General features: G+C 39.8%; 1 protein-coding gene across 1 annotated transcript in view; it reads right to left on the minus strand.

The window, feature by feature from the left end:
• The window catches only part of CLASP1 (cytoplasmic linker associated protein 1), a 168,242-nt gene that overhangs the window by 22,162 nt on the left and 122,270 nt on the right, over nt 1-23,810 (minus strand). Inside the window, exons 28-34 of the mRNA XM_064434988.1 lie at nt 22,761-22,763; nt 22,356-22,519; nt 21,396-21,474; nt 20,980-21,123; nt 8,838-8,981; nt 7,509-7,615; nt 2,474-2,590 (exon numbers count right to left, since the gene is read on the minus strand). Of these exons, the coding sequence (XP_064291058.1) occupies nt 2,474-2,590; nt 7,509-7,615; nt 8,838-8,981; nt 20,980-21,123; nt 21,396-21,474; nt 22,356-22,519; nt 22,761-22,763 (758 nt within the window). The remainder of the gene's footprint in view (nt 1-2,473; nt 2,591-7,508; nt 7,616-8,837; nt 8,982-20,979; nt 21,124-21,395; nt 21,475-22,355; nt 22,520-22,760; nt 22,764-23,810) is intronic.

Below are 23,810 nucleotides of genomic sequence, written 5' to 3' on the forward strand. Positions count from 1 at the left end.
CTTCTGAATTCTGCATACACAGCTGTTATTTTCAATGGAACCAAAAGCAGGATATTAAATATCTATTAAATATCTAGAACCACAGCTTTTTTTTTTTGAAGAAACTTGGGGACTTCAGACAGAGGATAAGATGGGCTGCCCAATTCCTTTAGGATTAACACACTGAAAATAGCCATAATCCCTGGCTCCAAGCAACGTGTTCGCACTACACTCACACAAGCATCAGCACCATGTATTTTGGCAAAGAAACCAAAGAACAGTTCCCCAAACACTGTCTGGCAGACCAGGGAGAATGAGAAATCATTTAACAGACCAAGATCAGGAAACAAAAGCTGTTCATAAACTTACAGAAGTTGAAGTATTTAAGGCTTTCCAGACAGCTGAACAACAGCAATGCACTGTGATAGCTTTCCAGACAGAAGGCAAGGCAGTTTTTAGGTTCTTTAGAAGTACCAGTCAGGAATAGGAAAATCGTTGTTTCATACAATCTCAAAAAGATACGTTTTGAGCTCAAGCATGTTTAATTCAAAGATCTTAAAGGGTTTTTCATACAACTTTGAAGTGGGCAATGAAGCCACCATTTGAAAAGGTATACAAGTGACTGTACCTGTGTTCTCACACCAAGAGATGACATGACTTACCAAAGGCCACACAATTAAATCCAAGCCAGAAAAATAAAAAAATAATCACAAATGTAATACTGAAAATAAATCTGCTGAAGTCATCAATTCTTTCCTCAGAGATGAATTTTGCCCTACATTGTCACCAAAGAACAATGAGAATACAGACTCTTTAGTGCTAAAGGCCTAAGGTGATTTCTCAGAGCCACCAATCTGATGCATTTGTCAAAGCACAAACCCACATTAAAAAAAAAAAATCTAAAGAATCCAGTGATTTCATGTATCAGGAGTAAGCCTGTGTAGGAGGTCACATTATGGCTGTGCTCTACATGAATGAAAATTCTACAATGTGAACACACGTCTCTACTGACAGTATGTGCACTGGAATACTTCACAGACAACACAATGGGGGAATAAAAGTAAAATGGAACTACACTCACCTTTCAGGAAAAAAAAAGCACAAAAGGGAAAAGAAATTATGACCCATGCAGAAAACTAGAGGAAAGGCACAGGATGAATAAGAAGTGAGTAGAGATGAGCAGTGTTTAGGGATGTCACAACATTATTTTCCATCTGCTGCACAAAACCAATGCAGCTGTCTGTAAGTTTATCGTGATACAATTTGGCAGTTTTCCAGTCTGGCATGAAATACATTTTACTTCCATAAATTGTTATTCAGTTTCCAATCCAAACTATGTGTAAGTAGTCCACAGTTTAGTGTCTTCAAGCAGTACACAGTAACTTACATCCTTGCACTTTCAGGCTCTGGGCTGGAAAATATGTTACATTATTTCAAACCTTATTATCTGGTGTCAGATAAAAGAAGACAGAAAAAACACTCTCAACTAGTTTTATTCCAAAAATCAACACGGATCCCCCTCCACACATAGCTGCACATTGTCGTAACAATAAAGTTTTTAATACTGCAGGTATTCACAGAATGCACCTTCTACTGCATTCTACTTTCTCTCTTAGATGTCACAGGTTCTCAGATTTTGAGCCCTGAAAGAAAAAATTCTTTGCTTTTCTTTCAATAGTTTTTCATTAGGACCTTCTGCTTTAAGGGAAGACTATATACAGTCCTTCCTCAGGTAACAGATATATCTAAGTCAGGAGAAACCACATTTACAGATGGTCTGTTGTCAGGGTTAAAACTTGAAAAAATCCAAAGAATTTAACAAAGATCTGACAAATTAAATTTGTATTCAGGTTGGGGTTTTTTTTCTTAAAACCAGCATACAGCTTTAGTCCACTTTATTGATCCAAGAGCTGTATGCAGACTGGAACAACATGTGAGGGCACAGGAGGAGGAATAGATATTGAAATAGCAATTGATAAACTCAAAATCTTGTGGTAAGGTAAGGGCAATATTAATTTCAATACTACAAATTTCTAAGATGTTCCACAATCACATTATACAAGCAAAGCTGTATGTGAAGTCACTCCTGAGCTGCATGTGTCCATCTGGAGGTCCTCTAGTGCCACATGCACAGTGCAGCCAAACTGAAAGATCCTGCCCCTGGTATTGTAACGCAACCAGTGCCTGCCAAAAGTGCTCAGCAGCTGTGTTCTGCATTGGAAACTGACTGTGAAGCATCCTCCCTGCCATCTTCTTGAATGGGTGAAAGAGTCTGGAAAAATCCACTTTTTTTTATCCCCACTTGCATGCTGCATCTCCCCCAAGCAGCGAGCAAGTGGCTGCTGTCACCCCTGCTCTCTGAAAGCTATCATCATCCCTGTTCCTTTTCCAGCCAAAGCCTCTGCAAGTCCCACATTTGAACAAATCCCGTGGTGTGAAAGGTAAATAATACTGTGACATCTCAGACAAGTTGGTTTAACAGGTAGCTTGTTACCTGGGAGAGTAAGAGCGTCTGAAAGTCTTGTGGGAAGGAGCAGTGGGGATGGAGTTAGGCTGAGAAAGGGGAGGGGGGTGCTTCGACAGCCCATCTGCACTCCAACCCCAGAGCCGACTGCCGTGACCAGAGCAGAAACAAAAGAGAGAAAAAACAGAGAAAGAAGAGGGAGGAAAAAAAAATAAACTATAATCTGAGTGGCTTAGTGCTGTCATGCTGCCTTGGAGAGAGAAAAAAAATTAATAGAAACAAAATTAAACAAGAATACTCCATTGCGCCTCACAAGTCTTTGTTTTGGTCTTTATTATTCATTTCCATTTTTATTCCTAACATAATATGATTCACAAAAAGTCCAGTCCCTGCTTGTACTAACCAGTAGATTTTACAAATGGATATAGCCTCTATAAACAACTCCATTTATAATGTTCTACACAAACAATCCCTGGCCACACATGTATCCAAACTCTAAGCAGGTGTTTCTAAGCAACAGGATTTCCCTGGAAGAAAGAAAAATTGGAATTTATTTTTTTATTAGACACCTGAAGGTACCTTGTAAAGTTTGTCTCCTGGTGCCTCCATAAAAGCCTGTAATCAGACTCTACATAATCAGAAAACCTTTCCAGGGCTTAAGATCTGATCCTGTTTCACCAGACTCAAACTGAACCCAAATATGCAGCAAGTGAAAAGTCAGTCTGGAGTGTAAATGTATCATGGGGACCTGGCCTAGGTCTCAGCAGACAAAGCTGGAAAGACTGGATGAAACCAGCCTCTGAGTTGTTTCAGATTGCTCCTCAAACTTTCACAGGCCCCTTTAAGTTATTGCATGACCCCGTGCCTTTGGGTCAAGACTTCCATTCCTGTGTCAGTTTGTCCAACCTCGGGTTTTGTCCTTTTCCCATTAAGGTACAAGGATTTTCAAAATCACCTTCCAAATGAGAACAGATGCTTGAGCTGGTGGAGTATTCACAACACTACTTTGTTTCTATTACATTTCAGCACATTGTCTTGGATAGCTGTATTTGTACATATGCAAGTGAAAGACACTTTCACATGAGAAGTGACAAACAAGTCAAGAATTGCTCCAGTGCAAACAGCAGCAAAGCCAGTTAAAAAACTCCTCTGAAGAGCAGTGTCAAGAATTTCACTCATTAACCAACAATCAAATCCCACAGCTATTATAATGCCAGTATTATCAAGGAAATACTCCAGACTCCCAGACTGCTGATCAGAAGTCTCACAGCTCAGGTGTCACCTACCTGAACACAGGCCACCAAACAATGCAGGCTTGTCTTTATTGTATAAAGTGAGTGGCTTATTTTAATTCTGTTTCCATGCCTTTGCTTCCTCAATTTAATACTGAAAGTGTCAATCAAATTTTGTTTTTACTGGTATTTTTTTTATCAGCGAAATAGCAAATATTTAAACTTACATAGCCGGAAAAAATTGTAGCCTTTTATTCTGATGCATTTCCTCTAAAGATCTTTGAAGGACTAAACGTTTTTAGTTTTTGGTTTTGTTTTTTTTTTTAATTTTGGGTGATTTTTGTTTATTTGTTTTTCATAATAAAAACTGAGCACGGGCTTCTGGGCTACTAATAATGACAGAAACTCATTCCAAATGTATGCATTCAATTACTCCTACAAAATTCTACTAGGTGAAATTCCCAACCTGAATGTAACATTGAAGTTTGCAGAAGTCTTTTTACCATTTAGAACAGTATTCTAACACCAAAGGACTTCACAACCTAGTGTTTGCCATTTTGTAGTACAACATAATTTATTAAATCTCAGAAGATTTCTCTGTCCTACACAAACCCAAGCCATTTTTCTATGCTTTTCCTAGGAAACATTCTTCTCTTTCAGTCTGAAGTCTGGTGGTTTTTTCCTATTATTTTCAGTCTTCCCAAATGCCCTTCCCTGTTTTCTTTTTCAGAAAGCATTTCTCTCTTCCATAACTCCTCTCACCAAAAACTAAAACTGTTAAGGAAAAAAAAAGCAGCTACAAATGGAGAAGTAACTCACAGATGTAGTGGATATGTTATAGTGACCATGAAGCAGAACTGGAGGGAGTAAATGAAGGCAGGAGGAAGGACTCTGTCCAAGACCCTGAAAGCAGGCTACCCTCCTGAAGACTTTAGGGGATACTTAAGCAGATGTTATCATCTGGATAGGCAAATCAGTTGTTTGCAGAGTCCACTTCAACCAAAACATTCAAAATCTATCCATAGAGCCCAAATACATGTACACATAAATACACAAACACACAACTCCCAAAAAATCAGTTACCTGGAACACACACATAATACAGTAACTCTGTATCAAGGAAACCTTGCTGACTGATGTTGAAGATATTACCCACAAACTATTAGCAATATGGGAGAGCATTTTCATATTTCTACAGGACCCAATTATCCTTTCTACACATATCCCAGCTCCAAAGACATGCATGCCTCTGCATTTGACTCCAATCTGTGAACCAAGAAAAAAAATACAAGGAAAGCATGATCTTCAAAACCAAAGCTGGCATTAAGACCTGGAGATAATCCTTCCACTGACTATACTCAGGCTGCCTGAACAAGACACGGGCAGGGACAAGGTAAGCAGGGACTGCACACAGAGCACTCCAGGAGGCAATGGGAATACACAATGTGACTACAAACCTTGGTAGTAGGCCCCCTGAAAATGTAAGGCCAAGCCTACTTTTGGAGGAGAGCTACACAAAGAAACTGGGAATCTTTATCCTTTTACACTGCTATCAGAATGGCCTGGGTGTGCTTATGTTCTGAGTTTGTAGAGAGAAAAGTGACATTTCAGAGCAAGGCTGAACAGCAAATGTCAATCATTTGAAATGGAAACATGACACTGAAACACCTATACCAAAGAATGCAATGTTGCAGCATACCCTACTTACCACAATCTGTCAGCACAGCTTTCTAAGCCTCTTCTCTCAAAGGACAACCAGAGCTAAATTCTCATTTAAATCAGGACCATGCCCAAACTGTGCTACACAAGACATTTTTAAGAAGGATGCAGCCCAGCAGAGCTTCAGAAGCTACTGCCCCTGATTTGCAGTACTTGCCACTGCCTTTTCTACAAATGGCAAAAATCTGCAGATACTGTTACAGCTCAGAGGGCACTCACAGCTTCTCCTTTCCAAATATTTTAAAGGGCTTTCATAGCAGCTTCCACCTTCACCTGTCACTGAAGAGTAACTTTTAAACATCACTCCTGAGTAACTAAATCTAGCAAGGAAGCAGGATACACTTCTTGAAGACACTATTTTTTATGAAACACCTCCAAGAACTCTATACGAAATGGAAGGAATGATTGTTTTCTAAAGGAAATTCCTGGGCAACTGCATCCATGGCAGAATGTTCTAGAATTATATGCCCTCTCAAACTAGTCCTTGAGAACAAATCACATGTAGAAAAAAACCCTTCAGTTTCTAAGTTCAAAATGCTAGAAAGCAACAGCAACAATGTACACTGGATGCTTTAATCAATACCTTGATATTTGCCTCCTGACATCAAGAGGTGAGAAGAATGCAAAGACAAATAAAAAACAGTGAGTGAAGTGGCAATAAACAATTGTGTCCCAATGGCAAAACCCAAAAAGCATGGTAAAAGGTTGTGGAATTACAAAATAAGTGCCACATGCCAACATGGCTAACAAAACCACAACGTAACCACAGGGAGACACAGTCAGTAATTTCCCATGAAAGAAATCAGCAGGGCAACAATGCTCAATCTAGTCAAAAAGGAAGCAACATAGTTGGAACTGTTCCTCTGAAATTCTACCACTTAATTTCTTAATGAAACCTTTGTGGAAAAAAACTCCTAATAGGCAACTTGGCTTTGGCTTGCAAACTTTTGGTTTAGTTTTGAATTACAGCAGATTTAGAAGTCACAAAGATGCATCTAGATACCCAAAATTTTCCCAGGAAACACCAATGATTCCTATGCTTCTGGAATTAGTATAATTATTTATTAAACACTAAAGGCCTGTACTTTTCCTGACACACTGGAACTCACATGTCTTAAGCATCTCTTCAGAGAGAGTTTTGCAAGTAACATGGGTAGATGAACAGATTTCAATGTAAACTACTACACTGCACTATGAACTGCAGTCCTCACCCAACATGGTTCCTTATGCTTCTTTCACAACCTGTCATGAAGAGCACAGGCAGACAAGGGCAGCAGAATTTAAGCTTCTCCAGCATGAACCAGAGCTTGTCCAGATAACAGCTTGCTGCTTTCCTCCAATATTTCTATGGTCCCAGAACATACTGTCTGCAATGCCATCTCCCCTACTCTAAGTTTTAATGCTGCAAAACACCCACATTCCCAGCAGACAAGAGTCAATGCTGGCTGAATACAAAATTTTGAAGTGGACCAATGTATTCTAGGGTAGCACCTGCAGCTTCAGCAAAACACCTGGCTGCAACAGACCTGCTGCTCAGGAGACCAGGCTGCTGCTCTGCTGGTGAGGAGCCAGGTGAGCAATTTGGAAAGTATTCAGCAGTGAAACAGTCACCACCTCTGCTTGTCCTGCATCCTCACAAAGAATAAGAGGGGAACAGCAGATACAGCACTTCTCTCAGCAGCACAAGCCCTGTAATATAGTCAGAAGAATTACTGATTACAGGTCCACACCTAAAAAATGGCACAATCTGAAAGTCCTGTTCTGAGAGTCATCGCAGACTTTGTGACATATGCAATCTCAACAAGACCTTATTTCTATTGTTGCCAATTAATATTACCTTCATTATCCACAAATGTAATTCTGAAGAAGGCCACAAAACAAAGCTAATATGATAAGAAAAGATATTAAGATTACACAGACAGCATGAGGACTGGAACACTGAAGTCAATCACCAGCCACGTATTATCATGTTCAAACACTGCTTCTTTGCAGAAACATACTGTAAACTTATTGTCTTGTTTTTGCTTTCAAAGTGAGTCATATTCTGCAAACGCACACTTGCTGTTGAAATCCTTTAGTATTTTGCAAGGGGTTTAATTAGCCTGCCACATTACCTTGGAGACAGTCCACCATGGGAGCAGTTGGTAGGTGAAGTTAAGGGGCTGGTTCTGCTGCTGGAGTGCCGGGAAGGAGTCCGACCAAGGGTATTGCTGGGGGAGCCCTGACACAGAAGCAGGAAGACAGGGATTAGCAAAGTGTTGCAATGCACAGGCAGGAGTACAGCAACAGGTCCAAACAGTGCCTCTATTTGCTCTAGACAAGTTTAGTGCAATTTTGATTATGCCTCTTGACCTAAAACTCTGCAGCCATGGTTCATGCAGTCATTAATATGCCCCTGAAAATATGACTCTGAGGATAAAGAAAGTGTATGTGCATTTCTCTACAACCCACAGTACCTGCAATTTAAATACACAACATGAATGGCCTGCAAATATTGCCAGAGAAATGGTCAATCAATCCAGCTTCTCAAACAAGATTTGCAAGGCTCCAAAATATGCTCATCATTACCCTGACAATTTAGTATTCTAATTACACAGCTATTTTCCACATTGTCTAAAGCATTCTGATTATGCTTGTTAGGAGCATAAGTAAGCAGTCTAACTTAGCATTTTTCCACTGGCCTGCACAATCTTTTGTACCACAGCAAAATGAGTAGAAATTGCTCTCAATTCTGACACTTTTCACATAGAGTCAAAAGTATTAGAGAATCCAGACCATTTGCCTGGAAGCCTCACACTGCAGTTCTAGTTTACACTAAATTCTGCTTAGCCCTGTGGAAGTGATAGGAGGGCTCAAATTCCAGCAAGTTCACAAGATTTCCACATTAAAAAGACAAAAACTCCTTAATCCTTGCTGCTCTGGGAAGGGAAAGAAATTTCCTATTTAAATCTACTAACATATTGCTTCAGTGAAATAAAAATTCATATAAAAGCAAAACATAAGGTAATGGGCATAGAGTGAGGTGACCCTGTAGGCCACATTAAAGATCCTGCAAGCTTAACAGACAGTATAACTGCTATTAAACTGATCTCAATACCAGTCATAAGCCAGAAAATCTGTGGTATCAAGATCTGTTTTAGCCAAAATGTCATTACTGGCAGGACTTTCAAAAGCACCACCAACTTGAAAGCACAAACCCCACCAATTTTAATCACTTCTCAGTAATTTTTTAATCTCTTCTGGTTAGGACTATATTAAATTTTAAAATAACTGAGTTTTTTACTTTAATGGTCCCTATTAAAAACAAAATCAAACAAAAGCCTCTGTTGCCATATTGCTTCAAGACAACAGTTACAGATAATTCAAACTGAACATCTGCAACAGCTTATCAATGAGCTGCTGTCTTTGGGGCTCTGCTGTTTGCAAGGACAAGGGCCTCTCACCACACTGGTGTTACTGGAGTTCTTGAGGTGGTTGTGCAGGAGCTTGGTAGCACCATCCTGGAATGTTTTTGGCAAGGCACCAAGTAACATGGTAAACTCAGGGGTGTTCAGTTCAAAGAGAGAAATCAGGACTATTTGTGCTGCCTGAAAAGAAGAAGAAAAAAGAGACCATCAGTTTTTGTTCTTTGAAAAGAGCATGTCTTCTCTTGGTAGGATCCTTACAGTAGATGATGTGTGTTTCATTCAAAAAGAAGATTCCCTTACCAGACACATCTTTGAAATGTTCTTTGTGATATATCATAATGAATTACTAACAGCAATAGTTAGCTTTAGTTCTTAAAGCTTAAATATATTTCTGCATTTATACCATTATTTTCCCAGATGTGAAGTGTACAGCTATTCACAGCCTTGTGAGAAACTCTTACCAAACTCTGTCCAGCATATATTTCAGTTAAACAAATCACTGTAAAGATTTACTGAAAACAAATAAAACTAGAAGTTCAAATAAGTATGAAGACTCTGGGGACTGCAATTCGTCATTCCCGTGCTTTTTATTTTATGTGTGAATGGGATGAGACTCTTCCCACCCAACCTCTTCTCTTCCTGGGGATCCCAAGTTTGTTTCATCAAACAGATAATCCACCTCTCCTTTTAAGTCTTGACCACTCAGGCTTTTTCAGCAATTAAAGACTCCATCTGAAATGGAAGACCTATGAGGATGGTGACAACCACCTTGACCATGGACCAGCTAGACTCCACCAGATTTCCTAAATTTCTTAAGTGAAACTGAGGTACCACTGAAACAATTGAGAATTCTATCATTAATTTTGCTGGACAGGGTTTGCTTTACGTGCCTCAGAGAAATCCTGCCAGAACAGGATCTCTCTCTCCCAAGTCCATTAGCAAACACATCACTCTGCAGATCCTGAACTAAGACAATGGAATCAAATGGGAATAGAAGCAGAATAAATCACAGTGTGCAGACCTGAAAAAGTAATTAACATCACATGTTCCTAACCGGACTTCCCCAGCAGCATCCAACCTGTGTGGATGCAGCAACATCCAACCTGTGTGGATGCACCAGTTCTGTGAGCTTTTTCCCTGACTTTACCTTGAAAGTATACAAACATTAATAAAAAGTAAAATAGAAATGAAGCTATGATGAAGGACCTCTGATAGTCTGCAGCAGCACCTTCTCCAAGGGGGGTGTAGCCATTGACACATCAGCTTCCAGAATACATATCTGGACAGAAAGCAGTGGCTTGGGCTGACAAAGTTAAGCAGCAAAGCTAGACATGCTCTTATTTTGGAAAAGCATACACACACGCTTAGAAGAAGCAGACACTTGGGTATGACCCTTTCAGGAACTTTCTAAAATCTCCTAAAAATGAAAAATTACTTTGAAAAGGGTACAAATGTAATTCACTGCTGTGGGGATAAATGTACATTCATTGTTCTCATCTCTTTTAAGAAGGATTTTTTAGTAAGTAATGTGCTCACAAAGTTGCCATAATTAATTGGATCTGCAATTCCCTGTAGAGTGGAATTCTTCACAGATGATGAACTTGGGTACACAAACACCCTTCACAGTGGAGGGGAATCACAGTACCCCACTGTTTCAGTGTGCAAACTGCAATTCAAGCTATACTGTTTCTTCTGCCATCAGCAGCATCCAGCACAGCTTTGTATATGAAAACATTTTCCATCCATGAAAGTTTGGTTGGTATCATCCTTTTCATACGGCCAACAAAGGAACCAAGGCCCACAACACTCAACAGGCTTCCAAGGACTGCAGGAAACAACAGGTCTTCAGACTTCATACCAGATGGATCATGCTGCCTCTCCTGCCAAAACTCTTACTGACTTGAACAGAAACACAGTATGTCATTATTCACTGCATTCTAAAGACCCAAGGATGAAAGAAGTGGGGAGACAGCTTTCCCCGTGGTTTTCTCAACTCCATTGTCTACCCTCCTCTGACCTGAGGTTTTGGCAACTCTGCCATGAAGCCTGCCTGGTATCCAACAAGGAAGTGTATTTCTGTCCATTTTGATCCAAGAACTTTTAAGCTTTCACCAGCACAGTATTTTCTGTAATAAAAATATTACTGCACACAAGAGATCTCAGAACAAGGAACAGCAAAGTGACAAGTCATGCCAACGTACATTCCCGCTGGTGAACAGCATGCATATCCTCAGTAGTTAGGAGTGGACATGCAAATCCTCTGTGTCAGAACAAGCAGATCTCACATTCACTGAGATTAAATAAAAACCAACAAAACCAAAAAAACCCCAAACCAAACCCCACAAAAATTGATCGACAAGGTTTGCAGATTGAGAATTGCCTAGAGATTGGAGTATCTGGAGTTATCAACTGGTAAGTCAGGAGCTGCCCAACAGAGATGTTTGAGATGCATCTCAGAGACCTGAGAGAAATCTTCAGCAAAGCTCCCCCACAAACACTAATGGCACAGATACTGCTCTACAGGAGTAGCTGAGAGAAGTTTCAGGTCTCAGAGTTCACTACAGTTTTGTTCCACTTTTGCTTTTTGGCTTTAATAACAACAGAACTATGTCTGCCCTCCCTCTTTGCACAAAATACAGCTTGTCTTTAGGGGTGTCTGCCAGAATTCTGTATACCCAGTGCTCTTCAGCAGCTTTCCTGTCACCTGTAAATAGTCACTGGGCTTTGAATGATGTGCTTAACAGTGGCTCCCAATGCTCACAATCTTCTGTGGCCTCAGAGAAAACAGACCTATAGTTTATGCCTTTTGAAAGCCAAGGACAACATCCTGAGAGTGGTGCTCCAGTAAAGGTCTGAAAGACAACACTGGAGTAACATGGGTAAAACCCTGTCTGTGTTCTTTCTAAATTGTCCTCAGACATCCAACAGCACTTCCAGGTTTAATTCAGGCAAAAGTCATTATTTGAAAGTGTGCCCATAATTTCCTACTTAATATTTAATACACAAAGGTCTTGGTCCCTTACCACTGTAAGATCAACATTGTTACTTACTGGCCTCAAAAGCTGGAAGGTCCATGCTAGCTTGAAATCACATTTCTATGATGCTTCAAGTTTTACTCCTGAAATGCTTCTAACACACGTAATTTTACTTCAGTAATGAAAAACCTCAGGAGCAGCATTTCCACATCTGTCGTAATAGTTAGATATGGACACACTTGATAATCCTCTAAGTTTCACTTATCTAGCATATTTTTACCTAAACAAAGGACATCTACAGGTATTGCTTCTAAAATTTGAAATGTGCGTATTTTCAGCTTGTGACAAACCAGAGACATTTTCATAATCTCTGAATTTCTGGATGTCTTGCTTCATTACATTACCGTCAGAGTAAATAAATATAACAAGCAATAAAAAAAAAAGTATTTCTGTACACAATGTACAAACATTCACCATGCAACACATCATGCTTGATGATACATAGTCTGAAGAAAGTCATATCCGAATTTTCCCTTGCCTTTGTGTCCCTGTACCATTAGTACAGAACACTAATCCATCTCCTTCAGTCACATATAATGTAGACCTACAAATGATCTAATCTTAATGAAGCCATTCTCTTCTGGCTTCAGCTGGAGAAACTCCAGTCACTTCAGAGCCTGACTATGCTGGAGAGGGGGTCTGGCTCTGTGTCAGGTTCTTGAATCATTTGCAAAGGATTGCTTATGTCACTTTGTTATTTTCCTTATCACAATGCAGTGAGAGATCAGGTTCCACAAGTCAGTAGCAGCTCCCAAAGTTTCACACTCAGGTCACTGCAATTCTTGCTATCCAACAGTGTCAATTACGAAAAGGACACAAATGCTTCAGCAATATCTGGTTTTTGTTTTTACCTAGATGGTGGATGATAGTCAGATTCATAAAAATCTGTAACTTTTTCAACTTTGCTGAATTATAATAAAATGTCTTGGAAATCTTTTGGGCTTATTGAGCAAACAGATCAAGGCTAAGTGGAAAAATTCATTGATTTTAGAAAGGAAATGTGGTCAGTGACCTAGGGTTAATACAAGTGCCTTATGACTGCTGCTGCTGCTGCTCCAGTGGACCAAGCAGAGCAAGCAGATAGTTGCCTGAGCTACATCAAGGCAGTTTCCAAATTACTCCAACATCTATTGGTGATGGGCTCCCAACACTGGCAGCCCCATAAAAGAAAGGGACTTTGTACCCTGATCCTTTATGAGGAACTACAACAATAGAGTTAACAGAAAAACACATCAAAGCCAAAAATTACATCAGACAGACACACTTTTTTCAGGCTCCCAGTCCAGGTTTCTTTACAGAGCTAGACAGTTGAGTTGAGACTGCAAACACAATTAGTGTGATTAGTGCACAAGGCTTTCAGTCTACCTGTTTACATTTCTCTTCCAAGTTTCCTTCACCAGGCCCTGAGGAGGCTGTAGTTGTCCTAGCTGGCAAATCCTCACCCACCCAACTATGCATCGTCTGGGTTTGACAAACAGGAAAGTTGGTATTATTCAAAGAAAACATAGATTTCAACTCAATCACCTAAACAATGCACATGGTATCTTTTTGCAGAAGAATTTTGATCAATTTCTTGCTTCATTTCAAGTAATGGAAATTAATAAAAAAAGCATTATTTGACGCCATCAGAAGAGCATTCCTTTCGGCAGAGGGCAGCTGAAATTAAATTCAAAATTAAATATGGCCACAGCTCTCAGGCTTACAGATCATCCCTTAGTTCTTCTACAAGGCACTGCTTTGGCAACCTCCTGGTGGCCTCCACAAACACCTGAAAACCTCTGCTGAGGTGCAGAGCCTAGGCAGTGCTGAACAGGGATGGCACTTGCATCTGGCCATCCAGAAATGCGGGAACTGCATCTTCCTGCACCTGCCCTCACAGATATCTCTAAGTTCAGAGGAAGTTATGGTTAAAAACTTGAAAACTCCTGTCTCCAGTCTGAACATCAGTCTGATGGACCAAGCCTGCTTATAAATGCCTTTTATCAAGTGATCCGTCTGGGGAAGAGCCTCACCAACATCTACTCACTTTTGACAAATACAATTATATTCTGAATGCATCACCATCCAGTCTAAGAAAAATGTGGTTTTCAATAACTTAAGGCACAATGGAGCAGAGAAGCCCTCTCTCATGTCACTTTGATTTATACTAAACTGCAGATCAAATGGAGATCCACTGAGATCAAGGGGCAGCACTTGCACATTAGGCAGCTTGCATTAGCACACACTGGCACGTGGCTGCAATTCTCCAGTGAGTAGCTGGTGTTAAGTGAGTTATTCACATCTACTGAGAGTTTGCAAGCTCTAAACAAGTGTTATTTCAGTGTACTTTCCAGCAGACAATTAAGTATTTGCTGGCACTGAACTAACAAACATCTACCAAACCAAACCTTCTGCTTGTTCCTTTTGCAGGCCTAGAATCAGATGAGCAAGGACATCCACATTACAGACATGGCAATGTGAGGCACAGTGACCTTAGCAGTTCATACATAATCCAAGCACGTTAGCTTGAGTACAAGTTTTTAAACACACAGTTTTCCCAAAACACTTGTATTAGCATATGCTGTTCATACCCACAACCTGAAAAGGAAGAATTTGTTTAACAGATTTAAATACAGAAACAGATTAAATCCATGTTGCTACCCTGTTTTACACAGTACTTTATACATCACAAAAGGCTTTTACAAGTCGGAGATAGTTGCATTACAAGTGTCAAAGGCACCTCAGAAAAGTGATAGCAAAAAAGATGCAGCACCAAACCACCACATGTTTGGATTACTGTTCTACAGCAGATTATGTCTCATAAGTGCTGTTGTTTTGTGACCTGGGCACAGAAAAGACCATGGCAAAAATGTTCATTATTTCTTGAGAATCAGACATGACCCCAGAAATCAAGTTTGATGAAGGCTACCCTGAGTAACTTTGCTCACTAGAAAATGGCAGTTGTTGCAAAAACAGGTTTCAGGATTAGAAACATAGGCTACCTTTCATTAACAACTGAGAAACTTTACTTATAAACTTGGCATGACAGAAGTCTGAATTCTCAGGCAAAAGTTCCTACATATAAACTAAGAAAGAAGAAGAGCTAGTGAAGTTATACGGTTTGTAATGAAAACATGCACTTTAATCTGCATGGGTTTTTGAAATGCTAGAGGAAGTATGGCAGAATTATCTGTCACACTGCAAACAGCTCTGCAATGCAGTGCTGAGGTCTAGAGGTAAACATCACCTCTAGACTTCATTTTCAAAATAGAAACATCACCTATACCTGTGTAGGTGTGTGAGTGCTTATATAAATGGCACGTACACACAGACATATTGTGCACAGCTACAGAAGTGTGACTACACGAATTCTGGGAAGCCATTTCTTCTCTCGTGTTACCACGCACTCACTCTTCCAACAAACAGAGTAAGTGCAGAGTATGTCTATTCAAACTGCTTTCAGTTTAAGGAAATCCACCATGCTCCCAACAAACACATCCCATTTTCAGGCCACTAACAGTGGGTGAAAGCCATTTTCCTTACACTGCGTACACTAAAAACATTTGGGCTCTCATAGCTCCGCAGCATCAAATTCAAAACAAACAGAAAATTAGGGATACTATTTTGGAAACACAGCTAGGACACAGAGATCCTTTTTGTTCTAATAGCTTTGATTCAAGTAAACACTACTGTCCACCAGGTGCCTTTTTTCATGTATTACACTATTTTTCCTAACACTGACAATGTTTTAAATGGCTGATAGAAGTTCCTCTGGGCATTCACACTGAGTCTGACTTTTTTTGGAATATTCTTTGGCTAAAAGGCTCAGCAATATGGACATAGTCTTATTTAAGATTTCATAAGCCTGAAATGAAATCCTAACGCCCAGTGCTCTGGTAACTCTGCTCATCATGGAGTCCATCAGATGCACAAGTGTGGTGTAGGAATACTGCAAGAGTGCTAGAGAAACCTCTGACTCAGAAAGGCAAGGGCCTGTGGCTGGAGAGTACTAACCTAATGTGCCATTCACAAGTATTTCTGCAAATGTCCTCTTTGCCACTGCTACTGTAACAAGCCATGACCAACATGTTAATTGTGTTTATTGAGTGTTCACTGCTCAACACCAGTACCAATAAGCAATGCCATTTCAGCTCACTGAGAGGCTCTGAGAGTGCTCTTACACATCTGTCCCAGAGCAGCTGAAATCAGACTGATGCTAGATCGATGATTAAAACTTCCAAGAGTTTCTAGAGGTCTCATGGCATCACCATGCAAAGGAGGCTAATTCCCTTTCCTGTCACTGGTCCTCCTAAAAGTGTTTGCTTTCCTGTCACTGGTCCTCCTACAGATATCAAAGAAATATTTTATCTAAAGTTTCTTGATCAAGGCTTCACTCATAGATAGGTTTTGCTAATCAATATCAATATTTCTCAAGAGATGACCTTGAGCATTACCAGTTAAAGAAGTAAATACATCTTCATTGCCTGCTCAGCTTATGAAGTGTCTGTTGGCCTGTAGTTTCCTCTCTGAAATCTTCCTCATCTTCTTCATAATTCAGAAACTGTTCCTCAATCAGTTTTAGTGAAAAAAATCTGATCCCAAACTCATTTTCTTTGAATATCCCTCAACTTCACCTGCAAACCAGTGGTAGCAATCCAAGGAGGGCCTTCCTCAAGGTACTCTCAAGGAAGGCTTCAAGTTCATGAAAATTAGAGCAACACAAGCACCTTTCTGGGCTTTTTGATTCAGTGCAATGAATTTGTTTTTTCTTACCAAAACCCATCTGACTGTCTGTATTCAAGGGCAGCTTGCAGTGACAAGAGGGGCAGTTGAAAGAAAAAGTTTTCCCGGTTATGTAAGTGGAAGGCAGAACGTGATGTACACGTGACACAAGGCTGCCCATAACATGTAAAAATGCCTTCAGGCTTGTAAAATAAAACCACCATTGGAATGTTTCATCAACAAAGAAGCCAGCCAGGATATTTGGAGCAAAGGAAAAAATTTCTTCTGCCCTGAGATTAGTAGTCCAAATACCAATCAGGCAATACAGAGCTTGTTATTTATCATTAAGACCAGAGCTGGGCTGATTAACAAGATGGTAAGAATTGTCACTGGCCCTTCACCTCAGGAGGCCTCATTCCCCTTCATCCTGTACAAAGTCTTCCTAAACACTAAGATCCTGTGTGCCCTCACAGCTGATTCCATACCCACAAATTCTGAGCACTCATGTTAAACAAAAGTTTCCATTCAGACAAGCCTTGGACACGAGGTTCCTCTAGGCTTTGGCCAAAGTCAAATGAGAAGCCTTATTCTAATTTCCATTCTCAAACTGATGGCTCCTTTCCAGGATCAAAGTATTTTCCCACACAGAGCCCATGCCTGTCATCCAAATTCAATCAGCACTTTACCTACGTAAGGATTGCACAACAACTTTGCTGGCAATATTACTAATAGAATGGTGAAGTTACTGATTTAAGATGTCCTCACAGACCAGTCATCACAGTACTGGCATTGCCACTATGTTACTTTTCTGTGTGGTAATTCAATGACTTTTGTAAAATTATTTCATCAAATCTTAAAACAATTTCCAGAGGAAAATCAGAACTAACACCCTGCTACAGCAGGAAACAAATCAGTGCAGAGGAAAGCCAAGTATCTCACACAAGGTTAGATGCTACTGCAGTCAAAATTACAGCTCGGTTATCTGAAATCCTGATCTGTGCCCTGCCCACTGATAAGCTCTGCTTGAGAAAAAAGCCACGAGCTGGCTGCATGTGCAGGAATCACCAACAGGTGCTCCCCTCATGATGGAACCACATCCCATCCAGGTCTCCAAATGGCACTGCAGGACCTGCTCCTACCCTGTGGCTTTTGTTCAGCATGTCCTCACCTTCGTTCAAATGTCCTCACCTCTCTTCCAGCACTGCTTGCAGGAAGTGAACCTTAAGCTGAGTGCAGGGTAAACACCCAAAATACTAACAATCTTTAAAACAAGACAAATATTTACCTGTAACACATTGCAGATCACCTTATTTTAAATCTACAGCTTGACAATAATTTTAACTGCACATAGCTCATGGTTACTATCAGCAGTTTAAATAGTTTCTGCCCTGAGAGGAAATCCCAACATTTTGTGAATGCACACTTTAATATCAGCTGCATGTTCCTCATAGTACATCTCGTTCTCCTTGTGATAACAGAGCTTATGTTTTAACTACAGATGTCATTTCATACGGGACCATAAACTGCTTTATGCAAAACAGCATTTCTTTTGACTTTTTTTATCTCACTAGCTACAAAACATGAGCTGCAGCTCTAATTGTGTCAGATTGGTTAAGTGTGCTCATTAAGTGTGTTTAAGTGTTGTCACAAGAAAACACAAAGTTATTAATAAAGCTGTAGCATTCAGTTTGAAAAGGTTTTTGGGCTAAATTACTTTTTTTTTCTGTTTTTCCCCAGAGCTTTAACATTATGTGGCTGGGACCTCCAACACCATCACACATAGTAAGTAGTAGTAATGGACAGACTATCACTAACAAAAGGATAATCTCAGTATAGACTGAAAATATAATCAGTTCTGTTCTTGAACAGATGCCTTGATTGCTATTACAGGATCAGAGCTGCATGACTAATTGCCACGTGCACACAGCAGCCACATGCCTTCCTCACTGACAGACATCACCAGTGTGAGGAAGTTTGCTTTATCTGCCTCTGCTCAAAGGTAAACCCCAGACAGAACAGCATGGCCACCACACACAGGTATTACTGGCATTGTGGTAGAATTCAGTAACTCAGACTTGGGTGAAGAGGATATTGGCTGTGGGACTCCATTTCTAGGGGGGAAGAGTCCCTGCTTCCAGGAGCAGCATCACTGTTCCACCAAGTCAGCCACCCCTGTGAACAGGACTGCACCACCCAGGAGCCCTCAGTACCATGGATGTTGGGCACTCTTGTCCACTGCAGGAGCTGAGTTCATTGCACTGGTAGTCTTAAGACCAGATTCTATTGAAAAATTATTTTTACACTTTTTACAGGCCTTTTGTGGTACTTCAATCACCTGAAGACAAAACTGATTCTTCTCCTTCTCCCCAATAATCTCCACTGCTGTCCCCAGGTTGTCACAGTATTTACAGGGCATGGTCTGCTTTGCATTTAGAAAACCACAGATCTTGAAGGCCACCATAATACCTTGCACAAGGGTGGAAGAAGACCCTTAAATGAATAATCTTGATATTTAAAAGGTACTACTTTTTTTCCCCAAGTTATATTGTCAGAAAAAAACACAGCAATATTTAATTGTGTTCTGCAGAACATTTCACCTGCTTAGATTTGCTCTTGATAATCCAATTCACTGTTGCATAATCAATTTATAAGTCTGTTAACTACAGTCCTGACAGAGATAATGGCCAATGATTGCTTGTAAATCCTTAGCTGCACTGTTTCTTCTAAAGCTCCTGGTTTGTACTATGTTCTTAATAAAATCATAGTACAGCAATGGCATGATGAAATTAGGATCACCTCTGCATTTGTTTTTAGTAGCCTAAATTAGCTTAACTGTGTAATAATTTATTTGGAAACTACTGGCACCAAAGGCAAAACCAAGTCACATGCAGGTTTAATAAAAAGAATTCTGATTCAGTAATTACTTGTCAGCCCAAGGGCACTCGCCCAAGTATGGAGGTAAAGTTTGCTGAAAGTTTTGCCAGAGCTGTGCAAGCCGTTGGAACAGGCAGAAGCATGGACACCACACAGTGAGCACCTGCTCCCCACAGCCCACAGGGAACAGCAAACATCCAATTTTTCAGCTGCAGCAGATACTCTCTGCTTCCCCTTGCATGCAGCAATGATGACCCCTAATGGTGGAATGTTTCTGCTGCTGAGCAATATGAGGAGATTTGGCTTTTCAATGCATATTTCTACTTAAAATAATTACAACTACCCCTCACAGTCCAACAGCAAAATAAACTGATCAGGGATTCACCTCAACTGTAACACAGTTACAGTTGAGGTGAATCCCTGATCAGTTCTTTCTGACTTTGGACATGGAAACATTAAAATGCAAATCCATATTCCAGCTCTAAGTCCAGAATTTTAAGTACTCCTCTTTTCCTGAGGGAGACTATCTTACAGAAGCAAGTTTAAGTTATAGTGCTGTGAATAATCCCTACAGGAAGTCTTCAGAAAAGAGAATGTTACTTTTTCCCCCAGAACCAACCATCTGTATGTGGGCAAGCAAACAGCTCATATGCCCAAACAGCTTCTTTGAAGCCTTCCTTCAGCTGCTGGATAATGCTGCACACATGTGTGTGGCAGCACATTTGATACCAAGCAATCTTTTCATCAGAATCAAATAAAGTAATTTTATTATTTCCAAAGTTATAAAATTCCATGTTATTCTAGTATTAATTCAACATTTTATGTGCATATAATGTAAAGTTCTCATGCAATTTTTACAATCTGAAATTATTAAAATTTGGCTGGGATTTTTGAACCCCAGTTCATCGCAAAGCCTTTAACTCCTACTGGAAGTAGAAGGTAATTTTAAATTGTGTTACAGATGCCAGCTACATAAAACTAAGTCTTGCTTTTCTCTTGGGAGAGATGAGTATCACTACCTGTCCCATTTTAGCTTGCCTGACACTTGCATCAAGAGCAAGATAAAGAACAAGGTAACTATTACCCAGGCCTGACCTAATTGTGTCATTTTTTTCCAGGTAGAGATAAACACACAACACTTAAAAGAGAAGGGTTGAGAGCCCCTGGCAGCTTACTGATTTGTTTACTTTCTTTTAACAACATTATAACACTGAAGTAGAGCTAGCTTTCAGGCTACAAAGCACAAAGCCTTCGCCTAAACAAAAGACAAACCTAGAGATATTGCCAGAATGCTCAAGAAAAAGCACATTTTCAAACCATGATCTCTTTTTGTATGGTCGTAGTAGATAAAGTCACACAAGCAAAAAATATATGAAGACATGCTTCAGAATTGTGTGTGGGCTGAATCGACAGTTTTGTTTGGACAGTGAGGTATGTAAAATCAGGGCTTTTTAAAGTTGGAGTCTGATCACTGAACTTTTCGTTACCTTTATGACAGGTTGGTTTGGTTTTTTTTCTCCTTCCTGAAGAGTAATAATTACTACAAATACTTCATTGTCCTGGCTTACCTTTCTCACATCTGAGCTCTTTGGTTCTGTAGTCCAAGTTATAATTCTAGATACAGCAAGTCTTGTCTCACTGGAATTCACAAAGTCTGTTGGATCCATCTGTCTTGCCAAGGACTCAATATACTTCAGGATAGCAACTTTGACCTGAGAAATGCAAAGGGATTTGTGAAGCTCAGCAGTTGGCAAAGATGCATTTTTTCCATAGGAACAGATCGCACTACAGACTGACAAGACTTACATCACCTGGTGGGGGGGAAGCATTCCTGGAACATGTCTCCAAGTTGCCAATATAGTTTCTGTATCATGCACACAATACAATAATTACCTTCTCATGAGTTCTATGCTTTATGGCATGCCTGACATGACAAGTAAGACAAGCACATTGATGCTTTAGTGAAACAGCTTTTGATACTGACCTTCAGGTTTGGTGTCTGGGTCTGATCTACAATAAACCTCATCAAAATGTTAAATTGCTGATCAAATGGAAAAGAATCCCTGTGCAAAAGGAACAAAAGCAAAAATGTAATGTAACATAAATGAAATTAACTCAATACCTCAAAGCTTACATGGCAGATTTCAACACACTTTTCTTCTTGGTAACTTTACTATCAATAAGAGAAACTCTAAGCTTAAGGATCAGTAGTTATTGACACAACACTGGAGAAAACTGCTAAATCAGTATCTCTGCACACTGTTACTCTACTGTCTGTACACTTCTGTTGGCATGCTGTCCATTTCATTTCAGACTCTGCTTTGTTCCCTTATCTCTAGAAGCAGCTTGGTTTATCTTGTCCTTAGGGTTCATACCTGGTTTTGATCTCTCTCCTCTTTTTTCTCTACTATTTTCTTCTAGATTATTACTACTTTTTCTTTTCTTTTTTAATTATCCTATTTCTCAAATGAGCCAAACTTTATTGTAATAGTGTCCTGTGCTGGACATCCTTTGCAAAGCACATGGAGTACAGAACTGGTGTAAGCACTGCAGTAGCATTCAAGGTCTTATCCCGACCTGATATTTGTTTGAACAAGATAAAAGAGGTGCTGAACTTTGTGGTAAAGCACCATTCATATTCTCAATACTGCAATTTTTTGAGTACCTGTCAATCAAAAAACCATGATACCTGAGCATATACCCCACAAATTACAATTAATCCATCATATATTTTTAAATTTATGTTTTAAAGATATTTATTTAGAAGAGAGACAGGTCCCTTTAATTCAATACTTGAAATACTGTGATGTAACTTTGTTTTCCTTTATTCTCATATTCATCAAGACTGAGACCTCAAAATACGCAGCACTGCTGGATTTCTAAAATCACACTTTCCTGTAATCCCAAAAAAACCTCAGTTACATTTGCCACCTGAGTACTCTACCTGGTGACATCCAGAGCTTTTTGAACTTTTGCCTGCACAGACCCCAACAAATCTGCTCCCATTTTCTTTAGCAACTGGGTCAGGAGAACAAAAAGCCAATCCTGCAAGTCGTCTTTATGAATGATGATGAAATCAACCAGGGTTTCCAGAAACATACTGAAGACCTATAAACAAAACAAGTGTCAGAAATAGAAATACAGTTCTTAAAATAAAAATATTCAAATGGGGAGGGGGTTTACAGTCTGAATTTCAGGATGATTTTGTTATAAGAGTTTCATGAATGAATGATTTTAGTGACTACATTGCTCTGGAAAAAAAATCAGACAAGACATGTCTAAAAGGTGTTGTATTAAAATATCACATGTAACAAATGAATGAAGGAAGGAAGGGGTAGAAAACACTTACTCTCTGTTGTGAATTCCACGGCAAAGCAGGCCATGCAACAAAACAAACCACTCGTTAGCACACAGAGTGATCAAGGATGCAGTTTCTCAACAGATAAAAGACACATTCATTCCAAGTTTACATTTTCTTAAAACACAATCTTTTATTATATGACTTGGATAACACAATCTTTTATTATATGACTTGGATCAGATTCACTCTCCTCAGTCAAGAAAGTAACATATGTTTATATACAGTTCTATGAACAAAGCTATGTGTGTTTAACATCACAACTAATGAGTTTGTATCAGTAATTCTACAAAAGCAGTGAAGATGACAGATCACTGCTGCTACAAAGGACATACTTGAGCCCAGTGTGCAATAGACTTGCCTTACTCTGAAATTGGAATTATTTTGCAAACAAATAATTACACCTTCGCCCTTTCTACTACACAAACCTTGGGGAACCAAGCACTAAGAACTTACAGGTAGGTACTACAAGCTTGATGAGACCTGTGGGACAGCTGGTCCACCAGTATAATTAAGGCAAAAAATGCACATTTGGAGCAGGACCCTATGATGGGCTACTCTGCCTGCCCATGGAATTTGCACCCAACAATAATTTATTAACACTGGTTTATCAAGAGGTCTTAAAGTACAAAGATTTATACAACTTGTTCTTTCTCAAACCGCATTTAACCCAACTGCTGATGTTTTTACACAGCCATACTGATTTTCCTCAACTAGCAAAACTCAAAACAGGGCATGAAATTCCATATTCCTTTTTCCCTGCTCCTCCTTAGCTGTCCATAGCAATCCAGTAGTCTTGAACATGCTTATGGGCCCTACCTCCCCATTCTGTGGCCCACTTCCTCTTAAGAAACATCTGTAAATTCATGCCACAGCCTTTAACTTCAAAGGTCAGTGTTTTAAGGAAGGCAAAGTAGCTATATCAAAGACCTTGATTATGGGAATCAGAATAGTATCTTGGTGAGGCACATGCTCCCAGGTGTACACAACACACAAACCCCAGTGGCTGTGATGCTCATGACCCCTAATGGACCACTCTTC

Source organism: Passer domesticus, chromosome 10 (assembly GCF_036417665.1).
Source record: "Passer domesticus isolate bPasDom1 chromosome 10, bPasDom1.hap1, whole genome shotgun sequence".
NCBI lineage: Eukaryota > Metazoa > Chordata > Aves > Passeriformes > Passeridae > Passer > Passer domesticus.